This window comes from Tamandua tetradactyla, chromosome 26 (genome assembly GCF_023851605.1).
Source record: "Tamandua tetradactyla isolate mTamTet1 chromosome 26, mTamTet1.pri, whole genome shotgun sequence".
Taxonomy (NCBI): domain Eukaryota; kingdom Metazoa; phylum Chordata; class Mammalia; order Pilosa; family Myrmecophagidae; genus Tamandua; species Tamandua tetradactyla.
Genome location: NC_135352.1, coordinates 21,973,885 through 22,001,079, shown reverse-complemented (window position 1 = coordinate 22,001,079; position 27,195 = coordinate 21,973,885). Strand labels below are relative to the sequence as shown.

At 36.4% G+C, this 27,195-nt stretch overlaps 1 protein-coding gene across 5 annotated transcripts in view; it reads left to right on the top strand.

Annotated features, from left to right (window-relative positions):
* Nucleotides 1–27,195, top strand: part of MTUS1 (microtubule associated scaffold protein 1) — a 154,932-nt gene that overhangs the window by 92,785 nt on the left and 34,952 nt on the right. For 4 of the 5 annotated variants that reach the window (XM_077144363.1, XM_077144362.1, XM_077144367.1 and 1 more), the window contains 3 exons: nt 852–986; nt 3,438–3,476; nt 23,228–23,442. In XM_077144363.1, coding sequence (XP_077000478.1) covers nt 852–986; nt 3,438–3,476; nt 23,228–23,442 — 389 coding nt within the window. Of the gene's footprint in view, nt 1–851; nt 987–3,437; nt 3,477–9,682; nt 10,118–23,227; nt 23,443–27,195 lie in introns of those variants that run through there. The other variant, XM_077144364.1, reaches the window with a different exon arrangement.

Below are 27,195 nucleotides of genomic sequence, written 5' to 3'. Positions count from 1 at the left end.
TGTTATCAGAAGTATCATATTTGGTCTCTTAATTCCTTCCTCCCATTTTAATGCTGAGATTTTCCCTGGGAAATGGGTGGGGTCTACTTCAGTGGAAGCCACTCTTGCCAGGTTAACAGTGATGGACTCAGAATTAGACCACAGCCTAAGCAAATTTGATTAGCAGCAGAATTTCCCCCCAGCAGTCCTTCCATTAGTAATTATTTTTTAACACCTGGAAACAAATGCTTTTCAGAGAAAAAGATAAAAGATTTACATGTGATATAAAAGATGATTTTTGTTTATTAGATGGTATTCCCTTTTAAGCTTTAGCTTTGGGGTTTAAGCACCCTCATTCCAGGGTCAATAATGGTGTTCCAACTTAAAGCAGCAGAGTGAGATCAGAACCAGCTCTCATCCTGTCACAATTGCACATTGTCCGCTCACTTTATTAACCCAGCTGGCTGCCCAAATTCTGTCTTGTCCTTGTGCAGATGGCTCCTCTTCCTAGCTCACCTTGGACATGCTTGTTATATAACATAGATGTATAATATAATTTATCTTCTAACTTTTATTTGGGACCAAAGCTGACTGGACAGGATGCAGAAACTAAAGGCATAAAACTTGGACCGTGCCGGGCAAAGCAGAATATATGGTCTCTCAGGTCATAGCGTTTAATTTGCATTGCATTTACTGTGACATCCTGGGGACAGGAATTGCCTATTATCAATCTTTGAATTCCCAACACTCAGCTATGATGTTGTAGGTGCTTAATGAGCACTTGCTGATTCAAGGAGGAAGGGATAAATTGTGGCAGATTGATACTGTATTTATCTAAAAGATAAAATGCATTTCTTTTTGTTTTCCCACAGCTGGTAATGCCACTGACATTAAGCATGAGGAGAAAACTCCAAAACCAGCATTTCAAAATGGTCCCACAGGATCCTTATATTTGAAGCCTCTGGTACCCAGAGCTCACGTACACTTCCTAAAAACCCCTCCAAAAGGTATGTACATCTTCATTGTGGATAGAAGAGGGAGGAAAATACCTTGTGTAGGAAGTTAAATTTTGACAACTAGGCTCATGGCATATTTGACAGTTATTTATAAACAATCTCTTGAATAAGCTGATATAATACATTTTTTTATGCTTAGGGAGCTATTCTGGTTCTAAGAGCCTGTAGGTGCTGTAGTTAAAACCTGACACACAGGGTTGGTGTGACAGTGGCTCAGTGGCTCAGTGGCAGAATTCTCACCTGCCGTGCTGGAGACCTGGGTTCAATTCCCGGAGCCTGCACATGCAAACAAACAAACAGATAAACGACCAAAAAACATTGACACATATGAATCAGAAGACAGAAAAAAGGTATAAAGTGAAGATAAAAAAGAAAACTTCCAGAGTTAAATTGTTCTAAGTTAGTGCCCTAGAGTAGTGTATGAGAAGTAATAATGTGTAATTTACTTCCCACCTCAGTGGTTGTTTCATGTTTATTACCATACTTGTATCTCCATATCTTCAGCCCAAGACCATGTTCTTTTTTTTTTTCTCTGCTCTTTATCTCTGTTTCCTCTTTGGAGTGACTCACTTTGCAATTGCTGTGTCTATGAAAACTAACAGATTTACAAAATACGTGGTATGTACTTAATATATGCAGTTTGCATGCAGCCTTATCACAATAGATCTGAAGCACATTGGACATTTCCTTTGTGCCAGGTGAGTTGCAAGATTGCTTGACTGAGAATATTTGTGAAGGAGAAACTTGATCTATGAGATGTGACCCATTTTTATACTAGATAATTTGGAAAAAACAGAAAAATACAAAACATCTTACTTAGTCCCATCCAATAACTGTTGCACAGACCAATAACTGTTGCATTTCCTTCCATTTCTTTTCTCTACACATTTACATGGTTGTGTTTTTGTTTCAGCAAAACTGGGGTCATAGCATGTACACATTCCTGTACCTTGCCTTTTATTCATTCAATAGTTTTATCTTGACAGCATTATCATTTTAAATGGCTATGTTCCGTTGTTTTCCAGTTCCATTTTTGCCTGGTGGAGTGTATATTGGAAAATTTCTGATTTTGACTGTCAGGCATGATAGAGAGATGAACGTCTCTGAATGTGAATCATTCATTTTTTTTTTCAGTTTTTTCCTACTTCCATGGGAGCCCTGAAAGAGGAATTATTGGTTTAACCTATATGAACCTTTTTGAAGTTATTAATGATTATGACCTAATAGCTTTCTAGGAAGGTGTTACTCTCCCACCAGCAATGGGAAAGGGTGTTACTCTGCATCCTTATCAACACTGATATCTATATGTATGTACATAAATACACACATATGTATATACCGACACATACATACATACATACATACATACATGCATATGTATCTTAAGGATCATAACAGTATTTGATTATAATTACCTAGTGAATGTTCATGAACACTTCTTTCTTTCCACTGAATTGAAAAGTAAATAGACATAAATACTGGCTGACAGGTTTTCATCTGTCCAGGATCTTTTAAATAAATTTCTCAGGCATGAATATTTTCTTAAATGTCATCAGTATGTGAATCTGGTTTTTTCCATGATGATAAAGCCCCATAATCCACATAATAGTTACCAAAAATAAACACATCAAACATTGATAGTAAGGTAAAGTTCAGAGATTTAGAACTTCGAGATTCCACTGATAACTTTATAGAACAGGGAACCCTAGTATTCTCAAAAGCCTCACTTGAATTTGTGAGTTTTTGTATCACAGAAGTTTTACTTGAGGAGAATCAGTGCTTTCCATTTGTAACGGTCACATATTTCAAGAGATTATCATTCTTGTTAAACTCTACATAGAATGCGGCAGCCGTTCCACCTAGCAATGTGAAGACAATTTTGCCCTAGAAATGACTATTTCATGTCAAGTAGAGCAACTCATAGTTTTCTCATAATAACTTGTCTTTGTAGCTCTGACTCTATTACCACTTCTAGTTGCCTTTTGTATTTTTCAGTCTGGAGAAAAAGCTTACATGCTTTTTTTCTTCTTAGCAGAGTAGCAGGTGAGCTAGATTTACCACTTGGCAATTTCAGAAATCCCATGCTAGTAGCTGTCGTTCATCAAGTCTTTGTCAACAGTGGAATAGCACTGTGTGCTTCTCAGTGAATGTGTGGATTTGCTACTATTAACATTTGAACTTCAACTGTTCTTGACTGAAAAAAACACTGTAGTCTGTTTCATTAAAACTGATCATGTTTAATTTGCTTAAAGATGAATTCATGTAGCCCTTAAGCTATCATTTTGCTGTTATTTGAAATATCATGTTATATATTAGGAGGTGCTTGATAAAGTTAATTGCATCTCAGTATTTGCCGTCTGGGATTTAGAGGTTAAAGGACTGTTTTTGAGTATGTTATTTAAAATATATGTGTATTTTATAGATATTTCTTTTATTTTTCAGGTCCTTCAAGAAAAAATGTGTTTACACCTTTTAAGTCAGGTGCGTGTCTCAAGTCTGTGTTCATCTGAACCATTATAAAGTATATTTCTTCTAATAGACATAGTAAATAACAATTGTCAATATATATCTCCTTTCTCTACTATAGTGTAAAGCTATTAGTATTGGGCATTTTCTCATCTTACCTGTTGAACCAACACTGTACCATAATTTCCAAAGTAAGTTTTACGTGTCAGTGACCCTTGACATATGAGGTTATCAGAATGACAAATTAATTCCTGATTCAGTGAGAAAAAAAATAGGCACCATGGATCATGTTATGGTTTTGTTTAGCAAAACCTTTCACTATGGTGTGGTAATGAAGTATAAGGTAGAGTGCTAGAAAACTGTCACAGTAAATGCTTAACATTTTAACATAACTTTAATTGATGCTCTAGTGATTACAGTAGAAAGAGATGTATTTTAAGGAGTCAACATTGAGATTTAAACTAGATTCTTTGGTGTGTCCATGCATTTTCCCAAAATCATGAACACGACTTTTCCAGGTTTCCCTACTTGTTGATTAGCCGTCATCAGGATCTAAGACTAATCCAGTGTAATGATGAGCCTGCTGAGAACAGTTCACCTTCAGCTGGCTTTTGGAGGAACAGCTTCTATGCTAAGAAACTGTCAGTGAATCTGGGTGGATCATTTTACCTCTTTTTGCCTCATTGAAAGGGTAGCTCTGTAAGGCTTCTCCCTGAATATAATAGTCTGCGGCTGTAAATCATCTTGCTGTTCTTCAAATTCTGCTGGAAACAGTCATATTTTAGAGAATGCAGTAGACATTGCCTCCACATATAGACATGTTCCTCTGAGCGTTAAATTTTGAACAATTGTATTGCTTTGAGATAATAGAATTATTGACTAGCCTAATCATTATTTTAGTTTAACCTTTAGTCAAATATTTTTAATGAAATTCTATTATCTTTTAAATAAATCATATTATTGCAGAAAGACAGTGAACTTTTGAGGCACTGGATATAGGTTTAAATCTTGCCACTTTCTATTTGTATCCTGATCTTGGGCTTGTAACTAAGCCTCTCCAAGTCTCAAATTTCTTATAATATGGGAATAATCTAGACCTCATAGAATTTCGCTCTCAAAATTCTATGAGGTCTAGGCTGCAGCTATTAGAGATGGTGGAGACAGTAATCTCTCCCATTGTTTTTCTAATTCTAGCAGCTTATTTTTAGATCCTTTACCAGGAACTTGAATTATCTTGCACCGTTAAGCAAGCAGGAAAGACCACTTAAATTTAAGAACCATTCTGTGGGGTCTAGCTGTTGTAGTTTATTGCAAAGTTCAGTACAAGATTTTCAAGTCAACTTGAACTCTGAACAAAACTTATTTTACAGTTTAGAAGGTGGCGGTTCTGCATACCGCAGCCTATTCATTTGACCTTGGTGGACCACACATTAAAGCTGGATGGGATACCAAAGGCATTAGAGTTGTATTTATCCAGCTCCCTTGAAAAAATCATTTTGCACAAGATCATCAGTCATAGGTGCCATGCTGTCTGCCCTGGAAAGTATAAAATACACTGCTCCTTCCAGACCCATTTACTAAAGATAGCGTGGGAGGATAAGGTTGCTCTTTGTATTCTTTTTCCAGTTGTTAGGAAACAATTGAGAGTTGCAAACCTGCACTGATGCTGATGTTACTAAGGTTTTCTCTGTTAAGAGTCGAAATGAGACTTTCAGTGTTTGTTTATGATTATCATAAATTTCCCCATGCTTAAAAAACAGATGCTATTTTCATCCATGATGAATTTACTGTTTCAAATGAGGAGTGTGGAAAGGATGAATTATTTAGTAAATCTTGTTGGGACAGTGGCTATCCTTTTAGCCAGAACTACAGCCTCACTTCACACACTGCATACAGATGTACTGCTGATGGATTAATGTTTTAAAAGCAAAAGTTGAAATAATAAAAGTACTAAGAATATAGACTTGGGTTGAAAAGCCCTTTCCAGAACACTGGTATAGAAGAGAAGATTAGTAAGTACAAAAATTAATCATTTTAATTTTGTCAAAAATATTTTAAGCAATATTGAGAGGTAAACTGGGACATCAGCAACATGTTTACTCTTTATAGAGCTCTTTCAAATCAGCAAGATAAGGACAACTCTACAATAGAAAAATAAATGAACAGACAAAAAAGAAATATGGAGGGCCAAGCAACATATGAAAAAAGTTTATAAAATAGTTCCTGCCTATTTTTAAATATAATATCTGTTATTAGGGAGTGAATTAGGAATAGGTGCTCATATATAGACTGCTGAGAGAGGATTAAATTAGAACACCCTTTTTGGGCAACAGTTTTTGTTGACATGTAGCCAAAGCCTGGTACTTAGAAATTCCATTTATCAGAATTGATTCCACGGTAATAATTGATTGTTATTTACTGCTTTTCAAAATTATTTAAAAAGGGGGAGAAAATGGAACCACCTGAATATCTTATTGGGGTTATTTAAATTATGTTACATTCATTGACATTTTAATGGCATTTTAATCCATTCATGTGACAGTATAGAGAGCTATTTAATCCCAGGGAAACATAAATTTGAGAAAATTTTAGGTTTAATACATTTACTGAGTTTATATTTAAATTTGAAAAAGCAGATTTCAGGGTAGTATAATATACAGATGATTTAAAATTTCCTAAGATTCAGCAGTGAACAAGTATTTTTTATTGTTGATTTTTAAAAACAACACTGTGTACGAGTAAAGCCTTATTGCTTTTAAATTAAGCTCTTATTTTGAGTGACCAAAGGAATAAAGGGCAATGTCATTTTTTTTAGAGAGCTTATAACCTTATGGGTAAAAGTTGAAAGGTTTTCTTAATTATGGGAATTATAAAAGAATCTTGTCCTACTAAGGAAGAGGGTATTATGGAAAAAGTAGGACTTTAGTTGACCCATCTGTAATTTAAATAGAGAATTGAATATATAGCATTAAAGATTTGGGGAATAAAAATGAAAAAAATGTGACAGTGTTGTTTGTGTTAGGAAAAATAAAGAGGTAAACATTACGATTGGTGCTCCATGTTAGGGTTCTAGGGAAGCTAGGTGGAATAAAGATGCTTGGATTCCTGAACAAACCAGCTGGTTTAAATTACTACATAGTAATCTTCCTGATTCTTTATGATCATTAACAACAGCCAAATCAGTCCTATTTTAAGTCATTTCCTAGCATTTAAGTCACCCTACACAGCATAGGCTAAAATCATAACACTGTTGTCTCCCCAAATCAAATCACTGTTTAAAAAAAACAAACAACAAACAGACACACATTTCTGCATGGGTTGAAATGGATTGTGTGAAGATTCCTGTTGTTTGAGTATACTGTGATATTACAACGTATCCACATGCCAAATGCTTGTACCATGCATGCCCTATCTTCTTTTGTTTTTAAAGCCCTACTGAAAACCTTGCATGATTATCTTTTTGTTGTTTTTCTTTATCTGTATCATTAATAGAAACTCAGTTTATTTTGTAGGCTTTTTATAAAGCCACTCTGATATTTCTTTTTATTAGGAGGTTATGTTTTCAGATTATATTATCTTTGTAAAATTTTAATGGGAAAAATTCATAAATATAGTGCACAGAAAAATAAAAATCATACATACCTCACCTCCCAAAGCATTGCTGACATACTGGTATATTTGCTTCTATATTCTTGATAATTTTTGCTTAACCTTGAGTCCTACCATCTGTGCGATTTTAAATCACGGTTTTGTTTTTCCACTTGCCTTCACAGCACAAGTTTTGCTCCACTTGATAAAAATTCATTTTATACCCAATTTTTAAAACTGTAGATCAGTTCATCTTAGGTTCCTTAATTTTTTCCTTACTTTCCTTACTGATCCTTATATCAAGGGTTTCTATTTCTTAAATCAAACTAAGACTTTTCAGAATAAAAAAGATTGATGCTTTATTATCATATCTCATCTAATCATACGAGCCTATTTTTTTTTTTTGTATGGCTTTAAAAACTACAGGTAGGGTAGGCCACGGTGGCTTAACAGGCAAGAATGCTTGCCTTCCATGCCAAAGGACCCGGGTTCGATTCTCGGTGCCTGCCCATGTAAAAAAAAAAAAAAAAAAAAAAAACTACAGGTAGTGCACAAGTAATAAATAGCTGATTAAATAAGGCAGCAAAGAACTCTTTTGAACCTATTTTTTAATCTTTGCTCTTTCCCTAAAGAAGAATATATAATAAAAATTGGTGTAAACCTTAATGAATGCTTATTTAGTTATTTAAATGATTGACTATGTTTAAAGTGTTTAGGACAGTGCTTGGCGCACAGTATAAGGTCTGTAAACTTTAACTTTTATTAATGAATTGTCATCTGCTTCCGTGTCCTTGTGATAGATTACCACCAGGGGGCAGACTGGGTTTGGAAAATAATGAATCTTGGCCTTTTCCTCCTTTCTTCTGTGTATGTGCTTACTTACTTTACTATCCAAATTTAAAAACCGTCCTTCTGACGTTAAATGTTTCCCTCACACTAGCACTGTATTTGTTTATTCTTGCAGAAAATTGCAAAAAAAAAAAAAAATCTATGACGCAAATTACTTTTAATATACATGGTATATATTCATCACATTCATTTTAATGTGACTGTATCGCTAATTTCTTCCTTTGGGTATCCTTGGCTAAAGGATTTCCCCTTTGACCAGGGTAATTTCGAATTTACTGTCATTTAGCAAGTAAACAAAAACCTTCCACTGTATGGTGTGGTATCATGCCCATTTTTAATACTATCCGTATCTGTCTCTATCATTCTATTTAAAATTTTTATGCTGATTGGATTTTAAAGAGCTTTTTGGGTAGAGTGAGGTTATGGCACTTAAAAAAAATTCAGAATCTGGAAGAAAAAAATATGCTGTTTTTTTTTAATAACAAGAAACTGTGATAAAGTAAAAATGTAACACCTAAATCATAGCTTTATTTGACTTTAATTCCTTGTACTTCAGATGCCATGGATCTAATGTGTTTATAAGAGCCATTGTCTGTGTATGAACAAATTTGTAGCTTCGTATGCTAATCCTTTACTGGGTCTGTCTCTCTTGTTAACAGTCTCTAAAAAGGCAGACGGGCGTTTGAGTGAATAGAAAAGGAATTGTTCAAATTTTCCTTTCCTGCTTATCTCCCCTGCTCTTTATATCCTAAATGTCTAAAAGAAAACAAACAAAAAAAAATAATGACCACTTCCTACTGATTTAAATAGCATTTATTAGAGTTTTTATGATTAACATTTTTTGCATTTATTTCTATTAATTTGATTTTGTAGGAAATCTTGGAAACAGTTTTTTCCTTACATACCGTTTTATAATACTTTTTAAAATTGTAACAGGTTTTGGAAACAGCTTTATTCTAGGATAAGAGTTTAGGTTATTCATAGCTAAATAGAATTAGCTTTACTTAAGTGAGGCTATTGCTGGTATAATTTTCTTTTATCTATGCCTCTGTGTTTCAACTTCTTTTTTTTCATCATTATATTTTAATTCGCTTTTACAAACCACACTAACAAAATAAAAATTTAATGGGTTCCAGTAAAGAATACACACAATCTCAGTCTTCCCTGTATTCCTAGACTCAAAATAGCACTGTAAGAGGCCATCTGATTTCCTGTAAATGCAGTTATTAAGTAAAGCCTTAGGATACTGCACATCTGATTGAATAAATTTTATTTCTCTGAAACTATTATATGACAGCTGGTAGAGAAATGGCATTAACCTTTTATTATTGGTTGTTAGATGATGTCCTCAGCATATGAGTATTAAAGTTAAACTTCAACCTTTTATCAATCTGTCATCAATATGTTATAATAGAAACATTGTTAGAATTGCAATTGGGGGCATTTATTCATTGGAGCTTTTTTTCTTTTAACTCTATTCACAGTATCAGGTTTATTTATAGGTTTACATATATAATATCTGAAAAACTGCTCAGTGTTATTAGTATAAGTAATTTAAAAATTTTGAATCTGGTCACAGATTACATGAATGAAATCTTAATTTTTTTCCTAATTACTAGATAAACATTTGGCACTTGAAGTAGTTAATTTTCCTTCAGGACCTTCCGAATAGTTACAGGATTTGTGGCATTCCAAATAGTTACAGGATTTGTGGCATTATTGGTTGTTATATAAAGCTCGAAAGACCACCCACTGTCTCCTCCCCTTTACCATTTCTGCTGAGAACTCTACAGCCCTGTAAGCTTGTACAGTGTGATGTAATCCAGAGGCTGCTTATTTCTCTGTTTGCTGAGAGATTTTATTCCGAGGAAGAGCATTGTTTTGGCAACATCTGGGAGTGAAAACGGAAGCCAGGAGCACTTGGATAGCTCTGAGATTTTTTTTCTTTTGTGCATGTGCTGGAATGGCATTTGCTGTGTAGGCATGTTTTTTCTCGCTGTATTTCTTGGCCTCGGAGTGTGTTGAGTTTAAAAAGACAGTATGTGATAGTCCATGGAAGCTGTTTCTTCTGTGAAATCTTTCCACCTGCTCTGAAGACATGTTGTTGTCTCCCAAATTCTCCTTATCTACCATTCATGTCCGACTGACTGCTAAAGGATTGCTTCGAAATCTTCGACTTCCTTCAGGGTTTAGAAAAAGCACTGTTATTTTTCATACAGGTTTGTCTTGCATAGATCTCTGTTTAGTGTTGCATGGGGAATATGTTGATTAATTGTGCAGATGTTTGTCAGAAATAGTCTAAAAAGGTATTTGGGGAAAGAGAGCCTCTTCTTAGTAATTCGAGAGCAAGGCTTAATTTGTAAAAAAAAAATATATATATATATATATATATATAAGCAGAATTTTCTCTTTCGTTTCAGCTCAGGAGTATATAAACCTTGTTCTGTTTGCAAGCAGACATGTGTTCTGTTTGTGTTTATAGAATGCAAAATTATTACTTCAGCGCTCATTAGCCCTTTTTCTACACAAACCCTAGCTTTGGGAATCAACACATCTTCACTTTCTTTTACTTCAAATGATTTTGGAAATAGAGCTTAGGTAAATTAAGAATAATCTTGCCTTTTCCTTTAAAGAAGGGAATGAGTGAGAGGCTTTCTCTAGTTTTTCCATTATCTAGTTTCTCACTGAGATTATAACAGTTTAAAATATTAAAAGATTCAAATGTTTATGAAATAAATTATCCTAATGGTGCAGAGAGATAATATATGAAGCACACATTTAACTTTCCAATTTTTATAGTGAAAAAGTATGAAATTAGAAAATGCTGCCTCAGATGTTTATATTCATGTCTGTTTTCTGTGCCTAAGATGGAAATAAATTCGATGTATTTTTTAGGCTTATGTAAACCTGCCCGGTCACCCTTAGGGAATTTGGTTGCCTTTCCGTACTCCTTCTTGATCTAGATGATAATTATAGAGATAGTAAATTAAGTTGATTTTCTTCTGCAAAAGCTAGGGCACGATTATATTTGCTTTTGACAGGTCAGTGGCCACTGTAATAAGATTGTAACAGCAGGATGTAAATACAGGATGCATCTTTCTGTTTCATGGGCATGTCAGCTTTTATGTGTCTTCTTTCTGCTTGGCTCATCTCTGTCCCTAGTGGTTTTTATTCCGCTGACTCTTTTTGGTTTTCCCAGAGGCTTCTCCCCTCTCTGTGGGATAATTCTCATTTTTTTCCCTAGCAACTCTTCATCGTGTTTCCCAACTCCCCTTGACCTGCCATCTGACTCTGCCAGCCTTTTCCTCCAATTCTGAGCTGACAGCTGAAAGTAAATGAGGAAAATTAGGAGGAAACAGCGGCTCTTCCTCTCCCACCCTACATGTCACTGTAATTGTTTCAACTTTAATAAAAGGGGGGGGGGGTTATAAAAAGCTAAAAGTATGGTTCTGTATTTGGAATAATTCATATTATCTAAAATAGGTCTGAATAGCTTGTTTTTTTTTAAAGAGGAATTACCGGTTTACTGAAGAGTCATACAGGAAATAGAGTCCATATTAGTATATTTGTTACAGTTGATGAAAGAATATGATTATTCTATAACTATAACTATGTAGTCCATGGTTTACATTAGAGTCCCCTGTTTGTGTTGTATAGTTCTACATTGGTTGGTTGTTTTTGTTTTTATTGTAGTAACATATATACAACCCCAAATTTCCATTTTTAACTACATTCAAGCATACAATTCAGTGCTATTAATGAATTCTTAACCAGTTTTTTTATTAAATAATACAATTCCTGCTTCTAATTAAAAGAAAATAGCACATGACAGAAGATTGTGCAATTCTAAGGGAGCCCCTTTCTTCCTCAGGTCCCTTCCCTCTCTACAACGTCTGTACTCATGGTTGCTTGTATATCTTTGCAGTAATTTTCTGATCCCATGGAAGCCCATGTAGGTCTTTTATACATTTCTTCATTATACACAAATGGAATCACACCACATTTCCTCTTTTAGACCTTTCTAAAGTTAATGTACGTAGACTTTCATAGCAGTACATTTATCTATCTCATTCTTTTTAATTGGCATGTAGCATCCCATTTGGAGGTGAACCATGCTTTATTTAACTAGTCGTCTGTTAGTGGACATTTTATATTGTTTGTAGGATTTTTGTGAGGCAGATAGCTCTCTAAAGTAGCTAAAACCAAAGAACCAAGGTTTTATTACCACAGTTTGGTATCAGTGATGTTTTAGGTGCACTGTATTTTCTGAATTTAAATACAAGTATTTTACAACATTTATTTGATTGATAACATTAGTCAGTTTTTAGAGCTAGAGTATAATTAGAGGTGAGCTAGTCTAACTCAGTTTACAACAGGAAGTCTGAGACCTGGAAAAGTTAATTGACCTGCCGAAGTATACACAGGAATTTGCAGAGATGGAACTAAAACCTGGGGCCTCTGTTTAAAACTTTTCATTTACGAGTCTTCCTGGCTTTGAATTTTGGTTGTTAGATGTAGTAAATAGAAGTGATGGAGAAAGAGTCTTAGATGTATTAAACAGAATTAGTAAATTCTATTAGATGTAGTAAATAGAAGTGATGGAGAAAGAACCCTGTCTTGTGCCAGCAGGGAGTAGGGACAGGCATTTAATTTATTAATTATGTAAAGAATATAATTCTGTTTACCATCAGGAAGTATCTTGTGAGTCTCGGCCATATGACATAATTTCAATGTGTAATTAAGGAAGAATCTTGTGAACTTGAGTCAGATTACATAATTTTAGTCTTAGAGATCTTCTAGTAAAATGGATATTAAAGCTATCTCCTGTATTCTTATCTGTGCACACTGTAAGCAGTAACTCGTGTGTGTATTCCCAATAAAGGGAAGTAAACCTTAACTGCAGTAGTGTTGATCTGGATTCCAAGAGTGCTAGGTTGTCACCTTGTTTCTTCTACCAACTAAGTAAATTGTTTTGAACACTTAAGCATAATGGGCTACAAAGTAAGCAAATTAGATGAGATGATATCCAGTCTCTTCAGCCTCAAATTCTGTGAATCTTCTGGGTGTAGGTTTCAAAACGCTGGCTGTATTACTGTCACCTGAAAATTTGTCTTGCCTAAAAGAATTCTGTCCCTCCTTACCTCCAAATGCAGTTTATGCTCCTGAGTTATCATTTTCTCTTCATGGCATCGTGATTCTCCTTGTCTGGTCTTGAAACCTCAGCCACCTTTAAATCATTGTTCTTCCTCATTTATTTACAAACAATTGGTTGTAAGATCCTAAAGATACTTTCCTTTGAAATCTCTATTCTTTTTTAACCCCTGCCACTAGCCTGATTCAATATTGTTAGGTGGAGACATTTGAAATTTTTGTTTTGATATATGGAATTTTGTTTCTTGACCATACATATACTTTGAGAGATTCTTGGATCTGCCAGTAATAAAAGCATTATCTGTCTAAGGCATGGTTTTTTCATTACAGAAGTACAGTACATGTTCATTATAAAAAAAAAATGGACGTGCAAACTGCATATCCCTAGGAGGTACCTTTTATATACAATTGGTGTGTTTTTTTTCATAATGAATTTCTATTGGCATCTCTCTCCATTGGTTCTTTTTCCTGTCACTCTTGTATGTTCTAATATCTTTCCTACCTCTTGTGGAGTCTCTCTAAGTACCCACGTCCTGGATCTTGGTAACGAAACCCTCACTCTCTCCTTCTGGGGTGTCTGAAAATTAGGAGGTATTTAGAGCTGTTGCCACGTTGGGCAAAAGGCTTCCTGGAATTACTGTCTCTCCTGCCAACATTTTTCTGTTGTGACTGCGTTTTTCCTTTGCTGGGTGGGTGCCGTCTGTGTTCTGACTCATAATCCGGCGATTTTCAGTGTTCTGCAGGAGATCCGCTAACCCCCTTCATGTTTTATGAGTTTGCATTAAAGCTGTTGAGCCTCGTGTGATCAAGCCACGTCTCTGCTCAGAAAGCCACAGTGGCTGCTTAGGAAGTCCCATAGCAGATGCCTGCTTTTTAAAAAATTTTGTCTTCCTTTAAACTTTACTCCCACTTCTACTTAACAGACAAACCAATTTAAATTTTTTCGGTCCTTCAAGGCTTGACCCAGTTTCTGACTTCTCAGGAAATCTTGTCTCTAAGGCTCATTTTTCATTGTCTCTCTCTCTCTTCTTTGACTCCCTTTAAAGCTTCAAGTCTGTTGACGTACTTTTACACCAGATTATATATTGTCTTGTACTGTTCCCAGTTGCTGCATGTATATTAATCTTGCCTCCCTCATGAGATTGTAAGCTCCTTAAGGCCAGGAACCAGAGACATTTGAAGTAGCTGTTCATATAAGGAAAATAAGGTTATTGACAACTTCGTGTCATCCAGCCTAATAGTTGGGTCTCTTTGAAGGGCTTTACATTTGGTCTGTGCCACCAGCCTTTGCTCAGCTTTAGAACTGTCTTTCGGGTTGCAGGAGTAATTCACTCATTTCATGTCCGAGGCACCAGTGGCAATAGTAGGTGCTGAAAAGATAGCCAGAACTAAGCCAGCTGTGGCTCCTGCCTTCCCACAACCCACAGCTTAACAGATGTCAAACCTGAAATAATCCTTAGAGAGCTTGGGCTAGGCTCCCGGGCAGCCCTGAGCAGGGGGGTGCCAACTTTTTCCAGGTCTTCCAGAGTAAGTGTCATCTCAGCTGGGACTCCGGGGTATGTGGAATCAGCCAAGAAACAAAAAGTACTCTTGACAGAGAAAACAGCATGTGAAGGTTTCCTTCAAGGAAATGAAAGAACTGCAAATGGCTGAACTTAGAATGTGGGGAGAGAGGGGCAGGTGATGGGGCTGGTGATTCTGGGGACCTGGTGAGGGGGCCACCACAGCACCCTTACACAAGAGTGTGGTATGAGATCCATCTGAAATTTCCTCTGTACAATGGCGCGAGGAGAGAAAGTGAAATTTGCCAAAGTGTTAAGTGATGTTGCACGATGTCAGATATGAATAAGGTCTCAGGGTCAGGGGAAGCTACTGTTACTCTGAGAAGCCCAGAAGGGACTTCTCTGACCTGCCAAGCTGCTGGCAGTAGCATTGCCAGAGTATTCAGCTCAGTCTGTTTCAGAATTTTGCCTCAGCACGTTAGTTCCAATTTTATAATAAAAGTCATTGGAGGGAGGAGGATTTACCAAGTAGAAATATTTCTTGTCACCAGTTTCATTTGAATTCAGTTTATCTCTAAAGCCAGATACCTGTATTTATTATGAAAAGAGCCATTTTGAGCCTCAAAAAGTTGTATTCAATTTGACTCAAGTAAATGCAATTCACCGTACTGAGAATAGAATCCTTTCTGCTGTTCTAGTGAGATTCAAAGTGATTCTTGCAACAAAGGGGAAGGTGTGCATGTATGTATGGTGAAGTGCTATTACTAGTACGAAATATTTTCACTTATCGCTAAAGAAGACCATTTTGACTGGGTATTTGGTAAGAGTGAGGCAGAATGTGAATAAATTGTTTCATTAGAATGAAATTCACCAAATTAAGTCCTTGTGTTTGGTATTCATTTCTGAATAATGAATATAAAGGATTCCTGTTAGCTATAAGTAATGGACAACTAAGGAGGAGCTTATTTGTTTTGCCTAAGAAGGCATAGTTATATTGTGGCTTGTTCAGTGCCTCAGCCGTGGCCGCTCAGCATCTCTGCTGTCTCCTCAGCCTCTTCCTCAACAATGGCTGTTCCAGGCAGGAAGAAAAAGAAATGGGGAAAGGGTGGTTGCCAAAGCTTGTATCTCATTAGCTAAATCTCTGTCTCATGGTTATCTCTAGCTCCAAGGGAGCTGGGTTTTTGAGTCTTTTGGCTTCTCCAGTATCTATAGTACAGGCAGATAAAAGGGGTTAGAGCCATGTTACAACATCTGCTGCAGAGAAAGCAAAGTAGTTATTTCTCAAAAACAGATATTGACCTCTTATGTATGAGGAGAGTATGTTATTTAACAGGCAGAACCTTGCAACATACCCTGCTTTTATTTCTGTAATGATGTGAGTGTTTTTTTGGTAAGGACTGACTATTTTGTAATTATTTTAATTAAATGCTTTCAAGACTTTTTTATTTGGAAGAAGATTAATATTCACCTTTGATCACTTATTTAGTTAAATGATGTAGTAATACTTATATTGAGAAAGAATGTTCTCATTTTAAATATGACTTTTAAATATTTACAATGTAGTAATAAAAGAAGGTTACTATTTTATTAAGAGTGCAATTAGAGTGGGCAGTCAATTTATGTACCATTAAGGTGATAAACTTCAGTTTCTCTGGCTTTCGTCTCTGACACTACAAAGTATAGAAGTCAGTGAAACTTTCCATTATAGAGGGCTTCCATTAAAATCCGTGGTATTAGAATATGTGTATAAAGATGAAAGATCCAACCATTAGTAGAATACAAAGGAAATCAAAAGAAATAAATTCAGGAGTAACACATGAGAGGTACAAATTTCCACCACCTCTTTGTTATCTTCCTGTGAATCCACACTTTTGTTTTTGGCTTTCTTGAGAATGGTCTTGAAGATTTTGCTGGTCTCTTACCACTTTGATAAGCATTTGCTGATAATTGGTGTTTTTAATGGCATTGTGCTAAAAATGTCATAGATTGATGTTAAGTTGCTGTCAGTTTGTGGTCTTACAGCCAGAGTTTGCTGTGACATGAAAATTGCCCTTTCATAGTTACACATCCTGTTTAAGAAAGTTGTGAAGTGTTAAATGAATTTTCGTTCATGGTAAATAATAATTTGATTGGATAAGTTTTTAAAAATTAGGTGTTGCAAGAGACACGGTTACCTGGTACACCTTAATCCACAGGCTTCATGTAGCTCAAGTTTTATTGCACTGAAGTGTATTTTAATGTAATCCATGGGTTAACACAAAAATGAAAGGTAAATCAGAAAGTACAGTCCAGGGTTTGATTCAGGACAGGAAATTTGGCAGTGTTTTTCATGAGGGAAACAGTGGAAAATATGGCAAGTGATATGTTGTAAATGCATAATTAGAACAATTGGAATATTCTGGTTAATTGAGTTTGGTATGTAGGGAATTATGCTATAAATGAAATAATATGGATGATGATCCTTTTTAGCTCTAAAGCATTTTTAGAACTAAATAACGTTATTAGTATATGTACATTACTTATTTTTATAGGTAAAAAGACAGCAGGTGTGTTTTTATTTGTATCCAATATTGAAAGTCATTTTTCTGTATTTGTCTTAGGTGATACTTTGGATTATTTTAGCATATATTTACAGAATCAACATCAGCAGTTCTATAGCTCTGGGGAAAATTAAAGTTACTAGAGCTTTCCTTTGGGTGAGAGATTTTGCCTTTTGCCTGGGATTTAGTTAGGCACCTCTCTTTTAAACTCTTTCCTCTTAACTGGTAGTATTTTGCAAATAAGATTCTTTATATTCATCATTTGTATTATAGACATTGCTGATGGTGGTGAATATTTTAATGAACTAAATACAAATATTCTAATTTCTATTTCTGTTATAAGATAGTATGTTGTCTTTACTTCACAATAATGAGATTTTTTAAATCTACTTTGAGATTCAACAGCCCCCCCCCCGCCCCCGCTCACTTCCCGGCTCAGGCACCCTATTTCAGCCATGCTGAAATGGGGACCTCTTTGACGAAGGACATGTGCTCGCAGCGTGGCTGGGAGGGGAAAAGCACCATGTGACACACACAGCATGCCCTCGCTGGCACAGCAGTGACATTGGCTGAGCTGGCTTAGGACGTAACATAAGCAAAAGGGACATCATCCAAAATTATAAAGTAATGAAGGCACCAGAGGCATTGCAGGAAGCAGAGCCTTGCAGACTTTTTCCTCGCATTTTGGAATCAGGCCTTAGCAGCGACAGAATGCCATCCTGGGTTCTGTGTCCTTCCATGTGTTAAATTAAAAAGGACGCTTTGTTAATGCATGTTGTCATCACTGAAGTCAAAAAACTGCTTGGCATAGGCAGGCATTGTAATAGTGAGAGATTTTTAGATACCTGCTAAAATTGGTAAAAATAAAAACAGAGGATCATATGAAAGCTATTATTTAATAATTTTAGGAAAAGATACTATAATTTTTTGTAATAATAAAGGAAAATAGAGCCAATATAAGTGGCTGCTGTCTTGTGAAATAGCACCTCATTTATACCAGTGGGAACTTGATGGATAAATATTTTATCCCTTATGTTCTGAGAAAAGTCCTATTCAATGGAATTGAAGCAGTTTAACAAAAGATACTTGCTTCCTTTAAAAGATGAAATTAAAATGCAGAGTTTTTTCTCTCAAAATTAGTGTTTTGATGACATTTTTATTAGATCATTAGAATAAAAATAATTTTATTCACTGTCTTCACACTCATTAACATGACAAGCCTAAAATTGTTTCTTGCAAGTGTATTCCATTTTTATAGCATGCTCTTTTAGCCTGAAATGATTCTATAAAGTTAAAATGCTAAGATGGACTTTTAGATTCTTTAAAAAGCCCATCTAATTGAGGAAGGTCAGACTTTCTTAAAAGTGCTTCTACATGTCAAAATCTAATAGGGAGTGAATTTTTATTCACTTTTCTTCATAGTTAATAGTCCATTTTAGGTATGTGAGAAATCTGCTTTGTTCCTGTCAGCTACATGGAAAACGTTTAAGGTCAGGTTTAGACTGAATTTTGTTTTCCTGTTTTTCTCCCCCCCTCCCCCAAGAAATATCATGTAAGCATATGTATCCTGAAACAGGAGTTTCTGTAGGAATACGCCTTTTATTTTCTAACTTGCTTTAAAAATTTTTAAACCATTTCAGATATAATCCGTTGCAACAAATTCTAACACTATAGTAATGTAAAATTTTAAATGTTACGGTGACTCAAAGTCCCCCCCCCCCCAAATAATTGGATTGAGTAACCTAAAAAGTCAAGACACTGTGCTTTACTGAGTTTGAAATGTTCAATATTAAGTAAATGCCATATCTACCTAGAAATAGAAAAATATTATATTTGGCGCCTAAATTATGATTACTCTTTTAGAGTAAATAAATAATGAAAGGATCCCTGGAAGGCTTTATACAATTTTAGACTAATAATTGGTGACATGAATGATAATATTTTTCAGTATTTTGCTAAGATTGTCCAAGTTGCCACAGGTTCACTGTTAAATTCTAGAAAGTGTGTGCATTAATACTCTTGTGTGTTAGAAGGAGTATTCGGGATAATGGGAAATAAAGAACCGGTTGTGCCTCAAGAAAATTAAATGGCAGGCAATTAAATTTGGAAAGTGTTGGAGCAGGTGAGTATAGAATAGACTATTTTTGGAGAATGGAGAACAGAGTGTTAGAGAGTAATATAGCACCTTCTTGAACATGTCCCATCCAAACTTCTCCTGTATCTCTACCCTCACCCTCACTCCCCAGTGCGCTGATCAACTCTCCTTGTTATTTCCTACCTGGAAACCTGTGACTTATCTTGGCTTCCTCTTGATCCAACAGATGACTCTTTTCCACTGCCACTGCCACTGCCACTTCCTTGGCAACTGCAGTAGCCTCCCTCCTGCTTCTGGTCTTAGCCCTGCAAGCTTCCTTCGCAGCGCCTCTGGTCACCTGCTTGACATTACTGTCTGCTGCCTCCAAGCTGACACTTTGTAGGGCATGCATGCTCCGGGTCCGCTTATGCTTCCACCCATTCCATCTTCCTTTACTTTATTGTGATTCAGTGTGATTCAAGGGCACCCAGTGGTTCTTTGCATTTGCATTTGCTGGTCTTTTCTCCCTGGAATGTCCTTACTCTGCTCATCCAGCTGCCAAATGTGCTAATGCCAATTCAGACGCTGTCTCTGGGAATTCTTTCTTGACTGCCCCAGTTGTAGGTGCTTTTCTGCCCACACTCCCGCCATCCTATACACATACTTCTATTCTCCAGTTATGAAATCATGTTGTCATTGTCATCGACATATTTCTCTCCTTAAAAATTCATTGACCTCCTTACTTGTTAGATATTTATCAAAATCTCCTATGATCTGGATACTTCTTCAGGAGCTTGGGATATAAGTGAGCAAAACAGACACCTCCATTATAATGGAAAATTGCAGTGAAGTAGGGATGGTCAATGAGTGTGCAAAAAACCAGGCAAAATTATTTACTGCACTTTGTGTTTAGTTCTGTGTTTCATGGAAGCCAAAACTCCCTAGCTCTTACCTCTACCTTGATTTTAATAATTTGGAAGGCCAGCAGACTCAGTAAACAGATGGCTTGCTTTGTCTTAGGACAAGATTCCTTGTCTTACCGGTTAAGTTTTTCTCTCAAAAATTATTTTTAGAGCAGGCCACGGTGGCTCAGTGGCAGAATTCTCACCTGCCATGCAGGAGACCTGGGTTCAATTCCAGGTGCCTGCCCATGCATAACAAATAAATAAAATAAATTATTTTTAGTCTCGAGATGAGGCACTGGTAACCTTATTGACATGCGCCTGAGAACTGTTATTTTCTTTTGGCAGTTATTTTCTTTAGGAAGATGGTGAATAAGTCCTTTAGTTTCAAATGTTATTAAGTTGACGTTCATGTGTAGGAAAAAACCAAGATAGCTAAGTGTTATCCAGCAGTTTTTCAGTGAACGTCTTCCATTCAGGACTTTTGTTTTCCTAACAGAGGTTTTGGTTTCGTTAGAGTGGATTAGGGGTGATGATGGCTAATTATCTTGTTGAGAAGCATCTGTATCTATGGAGAAGTTAACATTTCATTTTAAGGTTCTGATGAGATTGATTCTTTGAAATCAGAACCTGTGCTGCTATTAGGTACAATAAACAAAATATTTTATACTTTAAATAAAACTGCATGGGGTGGGTCACGGTGGCTCAGCAGGCAGAGTTCTTGCCTGCCATGCCGGAGACCCGGGTTCGATTCCCGGTTGCCTGCCCATGCAAAAAAAACAAAACAGAAAACTGTATGATCAAAATTGTAACCTGCTAATAAACAGAGTGAAAGTGCAAAGTTTGACTTTAAGGAATTTATGAGAAGCTCTTGTGTTTAATATTATGAGGTGCCCTATGTATGAGCCTTTGGGTTTTGAGCATCCTTGGAGATGTTGCATCCTCTCTAATTTTTCGTAGAGCCAAGGATGAGGGGAGAAGGAAGGATGCTCAAACTGGACCACCAGCTACTAGCTGGTACAGTTTTGTCCTTAGAAAGCACAGTATACGGAACAGAAAATTGCAATATTAACATGCTTTTCTAGCTCTATGTGGGGAGCAAGCTTTTTGTTTACTTGCATTTATATTAAAATTTGAAGATATACTCTTAGAATAATAGCATGCCCGTTTTTTCCATGCTTCTTAATTTTAAATCTATTAAGCATTCACATATAACAAACAAAACCACTACTATCTAAATTCCTGTCTAGATTCCCCAAAGCAAAAATTAGATTGACGATGTCTTCTTGGCGTCCAAATATTACATGGGGATTTAAGCGCTCAGGATTCATTCCAGCCATCTCTAAAAAAATAAATTCGCTTACTTAAAAAAAATAATGTTTATTTAATTTTTGAATAGTGATACATTTACCCCATAGTTAAATGGTATAAAAAAATACTTTAGAACAGCTTTGTGTTCTAGTTCCTGTTTTTATTGCATTGATATACCCGGAAAAAATGAGACATGTTTGTCCCAGAAATTTGAAACTATTAGGGCATAAGAAAAGTCAATAAATTATAAAATATATTTTTAAATCATGGTGGTTTCAGAGGCCTAATAAGGAAGTTAGCAAAATTCAGCTCTTTTAAACACTTTAAAAACAACCATTGGCTCACAGCACCACCTCATAGTAGTATACCCATCACCATGATCATCTCTAAAACACTTGCATCACTCCAGAAGAAGAAATAAAAAGAAAAAATGCACGCAAACCATACCCCACACCCCTCCCTCTCACCGACCACCGGTATTTCCATCTACTCAATAGATTTTAAACTCTGTTCCCCCTATTTTTTTCCTATACCCCTTATCAGTCCCTTTCATTGTTCAGTGGTATTTCAATCTACTCAATTTATTCTGACATTTGCTTCCCCTGTTATTTATCCAGCTTTGATCTTATTTTTTACTCATCTGTCAATATCATAGATAAAAGGAGCATCAGACACGAGGCTTTCAGAATCACATACTCGTATTGCAAATGCTGCATCATTATACATTCATCCTCAAGAAACATGGCCACTGGACACAACTCTGAGGTTTCTTTATTTTCCTACAAGCAAACCCTGCAGTTGTTTTTCCTTTCCCCTGAAAATTAGAGAAAGTAACAACTAACTGCCTGGAAAGTGTATTACGTTTGTTTATGTCAGAATGTGGATGCCATAGGAAATGCCTGAGAGAGTAAGGACATGTTTAATTTTTTTTTTTTTTTACTTTCTTGTGTCTTTTGCCGAATTTAGATTTGTTTTGATTATTCTTGTACTTGTTTCAAGAAGCTTCACAGTTTGTTTCCTGTTTTTCCAGTTCTGTGTGATGTTTAAAGTGACTGAGACATTTGGAATGATTCCAAAAATAAATGGTTTTTCATTTAAAATGAGTAATTTCCATGGCACATGGCGTAGAAAGTGAATAATCAGTTGGTATGGCATCCTGGATGGATTTGGAGTATTAACATATGCTTTTAAAAAACAACTTAAGTTCTTGTTACTACTTAGAGAAAATCATCAAAGCTTATTTCAGTAGAGTATAAAATACTGTAGTCAGAAGTATAGCACTCTTACATTGAACTTAAATATAAGGGGCAATGTTGGTTGATTTTCAACATATGTGATGATTTATTAAATATTAGGAAATGACTCATCTACAACATAAATCTTTTTGATGATCAGGCCACCATCAGGTAAAGGATGGGAAGTTTATAGAAAACAAATGAGGGGGTGAGGAAGGTATTGAGAGTTCAATCATTTATGGTCAAAATATTTAGAGTCAGGGTACTAGTTGCATTCAGCTTTGTGTCCAGTTTAACCAGAAATTTGAAACTATGAAGCCGACATTATTTTGCACATAATTTTCACGTTTCTGTGTTACTACATCTATTTGTTTCGTGTACATACTTCGCTGTCCAACAGAAAGTCAGAACTAAAGCAACCAGCCCTATTTCTGAAGTCTAAGCATCTAGATATTTGATTATGTCCAGTTCTAATCCGTATGTTTTCCTTGTGTAAACATAACTTCAATGCATTTCTCTGGCTTATCTAGTTGTTTTCAAACTAGGAAACATGGGGTGGTGATTATGAAAATTAACCTCGTCTATTTTAGCTTCTCTGTCAATTCCTTTTGCAGTTGAAAAGGGCAGGCAAAAGAACCCCAGAAGTTTGTGCATCCAGACCCAGACGTCTCCAGATGTGCTGTCCTCTGAAAGAACACTCGAATTGGCTCAGTATAAAAAGAAATGTGAAAATCAAAGTGGATTTATCCTGCAGCTCAAGCAGCTCCTTTCCTGTGGTAACACCAAGTTTGAAGCATTAACAGTTGTAATTCAGCACCTGCTGTCTGAGGTGAGGAGGATGTGCTATAAATAGTCCTTTTCACTGATGTCTGGGGGGGGGGGGGGGGGGGGAATCTGCATGCTTTTGTCTAGTGAATATATTTGTTAATGATTTAGAGAGCTCAGGTATAATTCATGCAATTATGCTTCTGACACCTGAATTAGCCTCTAGAAATGTGGGGTGAAGACATTCTCTCAGTACTTCCTTCCCCCTCCTTTCCCCTCCAGAACCTTTTGGATAACTGGCAGCAATGAAAGATAATTGCCTGTTATATGCCCATATGCCTCCAGACCTTTATTAGCATCACCATTTTCTCACTTAATTTCTTGGCCTAACTGTGCGTAGTAGCTGTCAGTATCATGCTTAGGTTAATGCTTTGAAAAAATGAGGTCGGTTATATTTATGGGTCAAAGAACATGTTTGATATAACTTCTAGTTTCGTGTTTGGGGACTCTTCAGAATTTCCATCCATTCCTAAGATAATTTGTACTACAACAAATGGAAAGCAAATTTTATTCGTGTAATTACTGTTCTCTGATGTTCTATGGGAATGTTAATTTGGGAACTGGTTAAAATTCATTGAGAAAACCAAGTTGATATGAACATGTGTTACTGACATAGCCTCAAAAACTACCGTTTTCTAAGGAGAAGCCTGGAACGAGAACATAATTTGAGCTCTTTAGAGATGTTCCAACACAGTTTTAAAGACTGATATGCATAGCATCTCAAAAGAAGAAAACTTTTCGCTTTGATTATTCTGTGCTTCAGTTCAGTCCAACAAGCCTGTGTTCATTTCACAGAGGAAGCTGGAATGCAGTTGCCCGCCTGGAGAGGGACAGATGAATAAGACTTTTTACCTCTGAGTTGCTACCAGACTAGTAGAAAGCTTGGGTCAGTAGTTGAGGAACATTTTACAGCTTGGTCCAGATATTTTTGAGGTGGTGGTGGGGACATTTGCCCCAGTTTTTAGTTGCAGAAGTATACGTTATTTTTGTTTTTCTTTAATATGTCAAGGGAGAAACTAGATTTGGTTTATATGACCAAATGTGCTAAACTGGAAACCACATCATATCAAATATAGAGAAGAATTTGTTTTCCTATTTAGAGACAAACCGATTGTTTTGTTTTACTCTATCCAGCCCAACGCCCCATCTCTGATACTTTTCTCGACTTTATCCCCCTTGTGAAGTCAGTGACCAAGTCCTCTCAACTCTCATCCCTCTGTGTTTCTCCTTCTTCTGTCTGCCATTCCTATGAAGCCATCCCTTATTCAGGCCTTGGATAACTATCCAGTAGATGTCCCGTAGACTGTCCAATAGGTGGTAACTTCTTAACCGTTCTTCAGGCAGGCACTCTTTCTCCCCTGTTGTCCATCCCAGGCTCTGCTGACAGATTTCTCTTTCCCTAACATTCCACAATGCCAGTGAAAGTCTCCAGTGATTGTTCACTGCCTACAGCTGTGCTGGCCAGTACAGTGACCACAAGCCTTACAAGGCTCTTAACCCCTTGAAATGTGGCTAATCTGAATTGCGATGTGCTGTGTAGGTCTAAACGTACCCTGGATTTTGAAGAATTTTCTATGAGAAAAAGGATGCAAACTATATCCTTAAAAGTTTTTATATTGATTATATATTGAAACAGTTGTATTTGGGTATATTTGAGTTAAATAAAGTATATTATTAAAATTAATTTCATTTACTTTTTTAATGTGCGTACCAGGAAGTTTAAAATTATACGTGCGGGTTACGTTTTATTCCTTTTGGATAACTCTGGTTTGTAACTTAGAATAAAAGCGTTCTGTAACTTGTCAGCATCTGGCCTCATTTTAACTTTAGCTTTACTGCCTGTATCCTCCAGCTACATATTAGGGGAGGCGAGGGAGAGGCAAGAGGGGATTAACATTCATTGAATATTTACTAATTACCAGATATTCTTTCCTTATTATATCCTCACCAAAAGCATGTGTTGGAATTCACAAATTCCAAGAAATTTGAGGCATAAAGCTGTTAAGTATGTCTCCTGGCATCAGACAGTTAATAAGAAGAAGGCCAGGATATGAACTGAGCTCTGGGAAACCCCAAAATCAAAGTTCCCATAAACTTCTTGTACATTTTCATCCTTTATCCAGATACCGTTAACTGGGCTACTGCCCTTCCCCCAGTACGTACTTAACTAGATCTTTATTAGCATGGCGTCATATCGTTAACTGCATTTAATGTAAGTGGATTCATTATGCAAACAACCAAAGCACAAGGCTGATTAAGAAGAGCAGGCATCTCTGCCTTCCATGCCTCTCAGTGACCAGAGGCACAGGGGTGGATGTGAGTTGGGATGCGTGAGTCTGCTCTCCCTTCCAGTGTGTTCTCAGCCGCTCAGTACCTCTTGTGGCAAGGACCTTCCACTTTACATGTGATCCTAATGATCATACGTCCTATATAATCTGGCTCCTAAACACAAGCTAAATACTTTCTCAGGTCTTCAGTTTAAAAAAAAAAAAAAAAGTAGATCTGACACCAGAGGAAAAACACACTGCCTTGGATATAATGAGATGTTCTGTCACCCTACAGCGTGGCGATCTGTCAATGCTTTTCAGAGGTAATTTCACTGTATGTGAATTTTCACCTTCCATCTAAATCTAGGTGCTGGCACATGTGTGATTGTGACTCTTCTGAATTTCTTAAAATACAACTTAAACTGCCCCCTCCCCCCCCCCCCCCCCCCCCCTTTTAGGAAGACTCTCCTGGGCCTCTCCTCCCCCCAACCCCCGGACTCCAGGAGCACTTCCTGTTCTCTTTCACTCTGCCTTACAATGTAGATACCTGTGAGCACTTGTTTTTGCTTTTTTAAACAGGAAGCTTATTGAAAGCAGGATCTGAGTCTAGTTTTTTCTTATGAAACCACCTAAGCAGCCATGGCAGTGCCTTCTACGTAACAGGTGCAGAGTGATACCTCAGCAGACAGGCAAAGAGAGGCTGGAATCCCAGATGAAAGATGAGCGTGAAGTCTTCATGTAAATGTTCTCTGCTGTTTACCATCTCTTTATTTTAGAATCAACCAGCAAATGTTTACTGATCGCTTAATGCATACCGGGTGCTGTTATCAAGCCATCGGGAAGGAATGATATAACCAGGAGAAAACTTAAACAGTTTTCTTTTTAAATTTTCTTTTAACCCTTAGGTTCCCTCATACCCATTACAGAATATATATAGAAGTATATAAGGGTTAGTATTCCTAATCTTTTCTAAATAGTTTTGGGGCATTATATTATTGCTCAATGAATGATTATAGGAAATCCTGGAACCATCACTTAATAACTGCAGCATTCCCACTTTAGTAGAAGAGCTATTTGATTACACGGCAGAAGTTCTAGTAAATGTCTCCTATAACTGGAAACTAATTCCACACTTTCTATTTCTGAAAGAACAACCTAATGTTAGTTTTAGTTTGTTCTAATTCTTGATTTCCTCTGGCATCGTTGTACAGTAAGTACCCTGCCCAGACAGCAAAGCGAATGTGACAGGTTGAGGGTAATAATCCCAATCTCTTCATAAAAGGGTCCATGGCTGGCTTGCTGGATAAGCCTCAACAAGACTTCTGATTAATTCTTCTGAATGCCTCAGAGTCTCTTTTTGCAAGTAGAATCTAACCTACAGTTGCACCTAAACAAAGACGAATCATGCATGATACAGTCTACTAAAAATAAAAATGCCTCAAAACAAAAATAGGGGACACACTGCAAAGTCACCGTGTTCCACTGTCAAT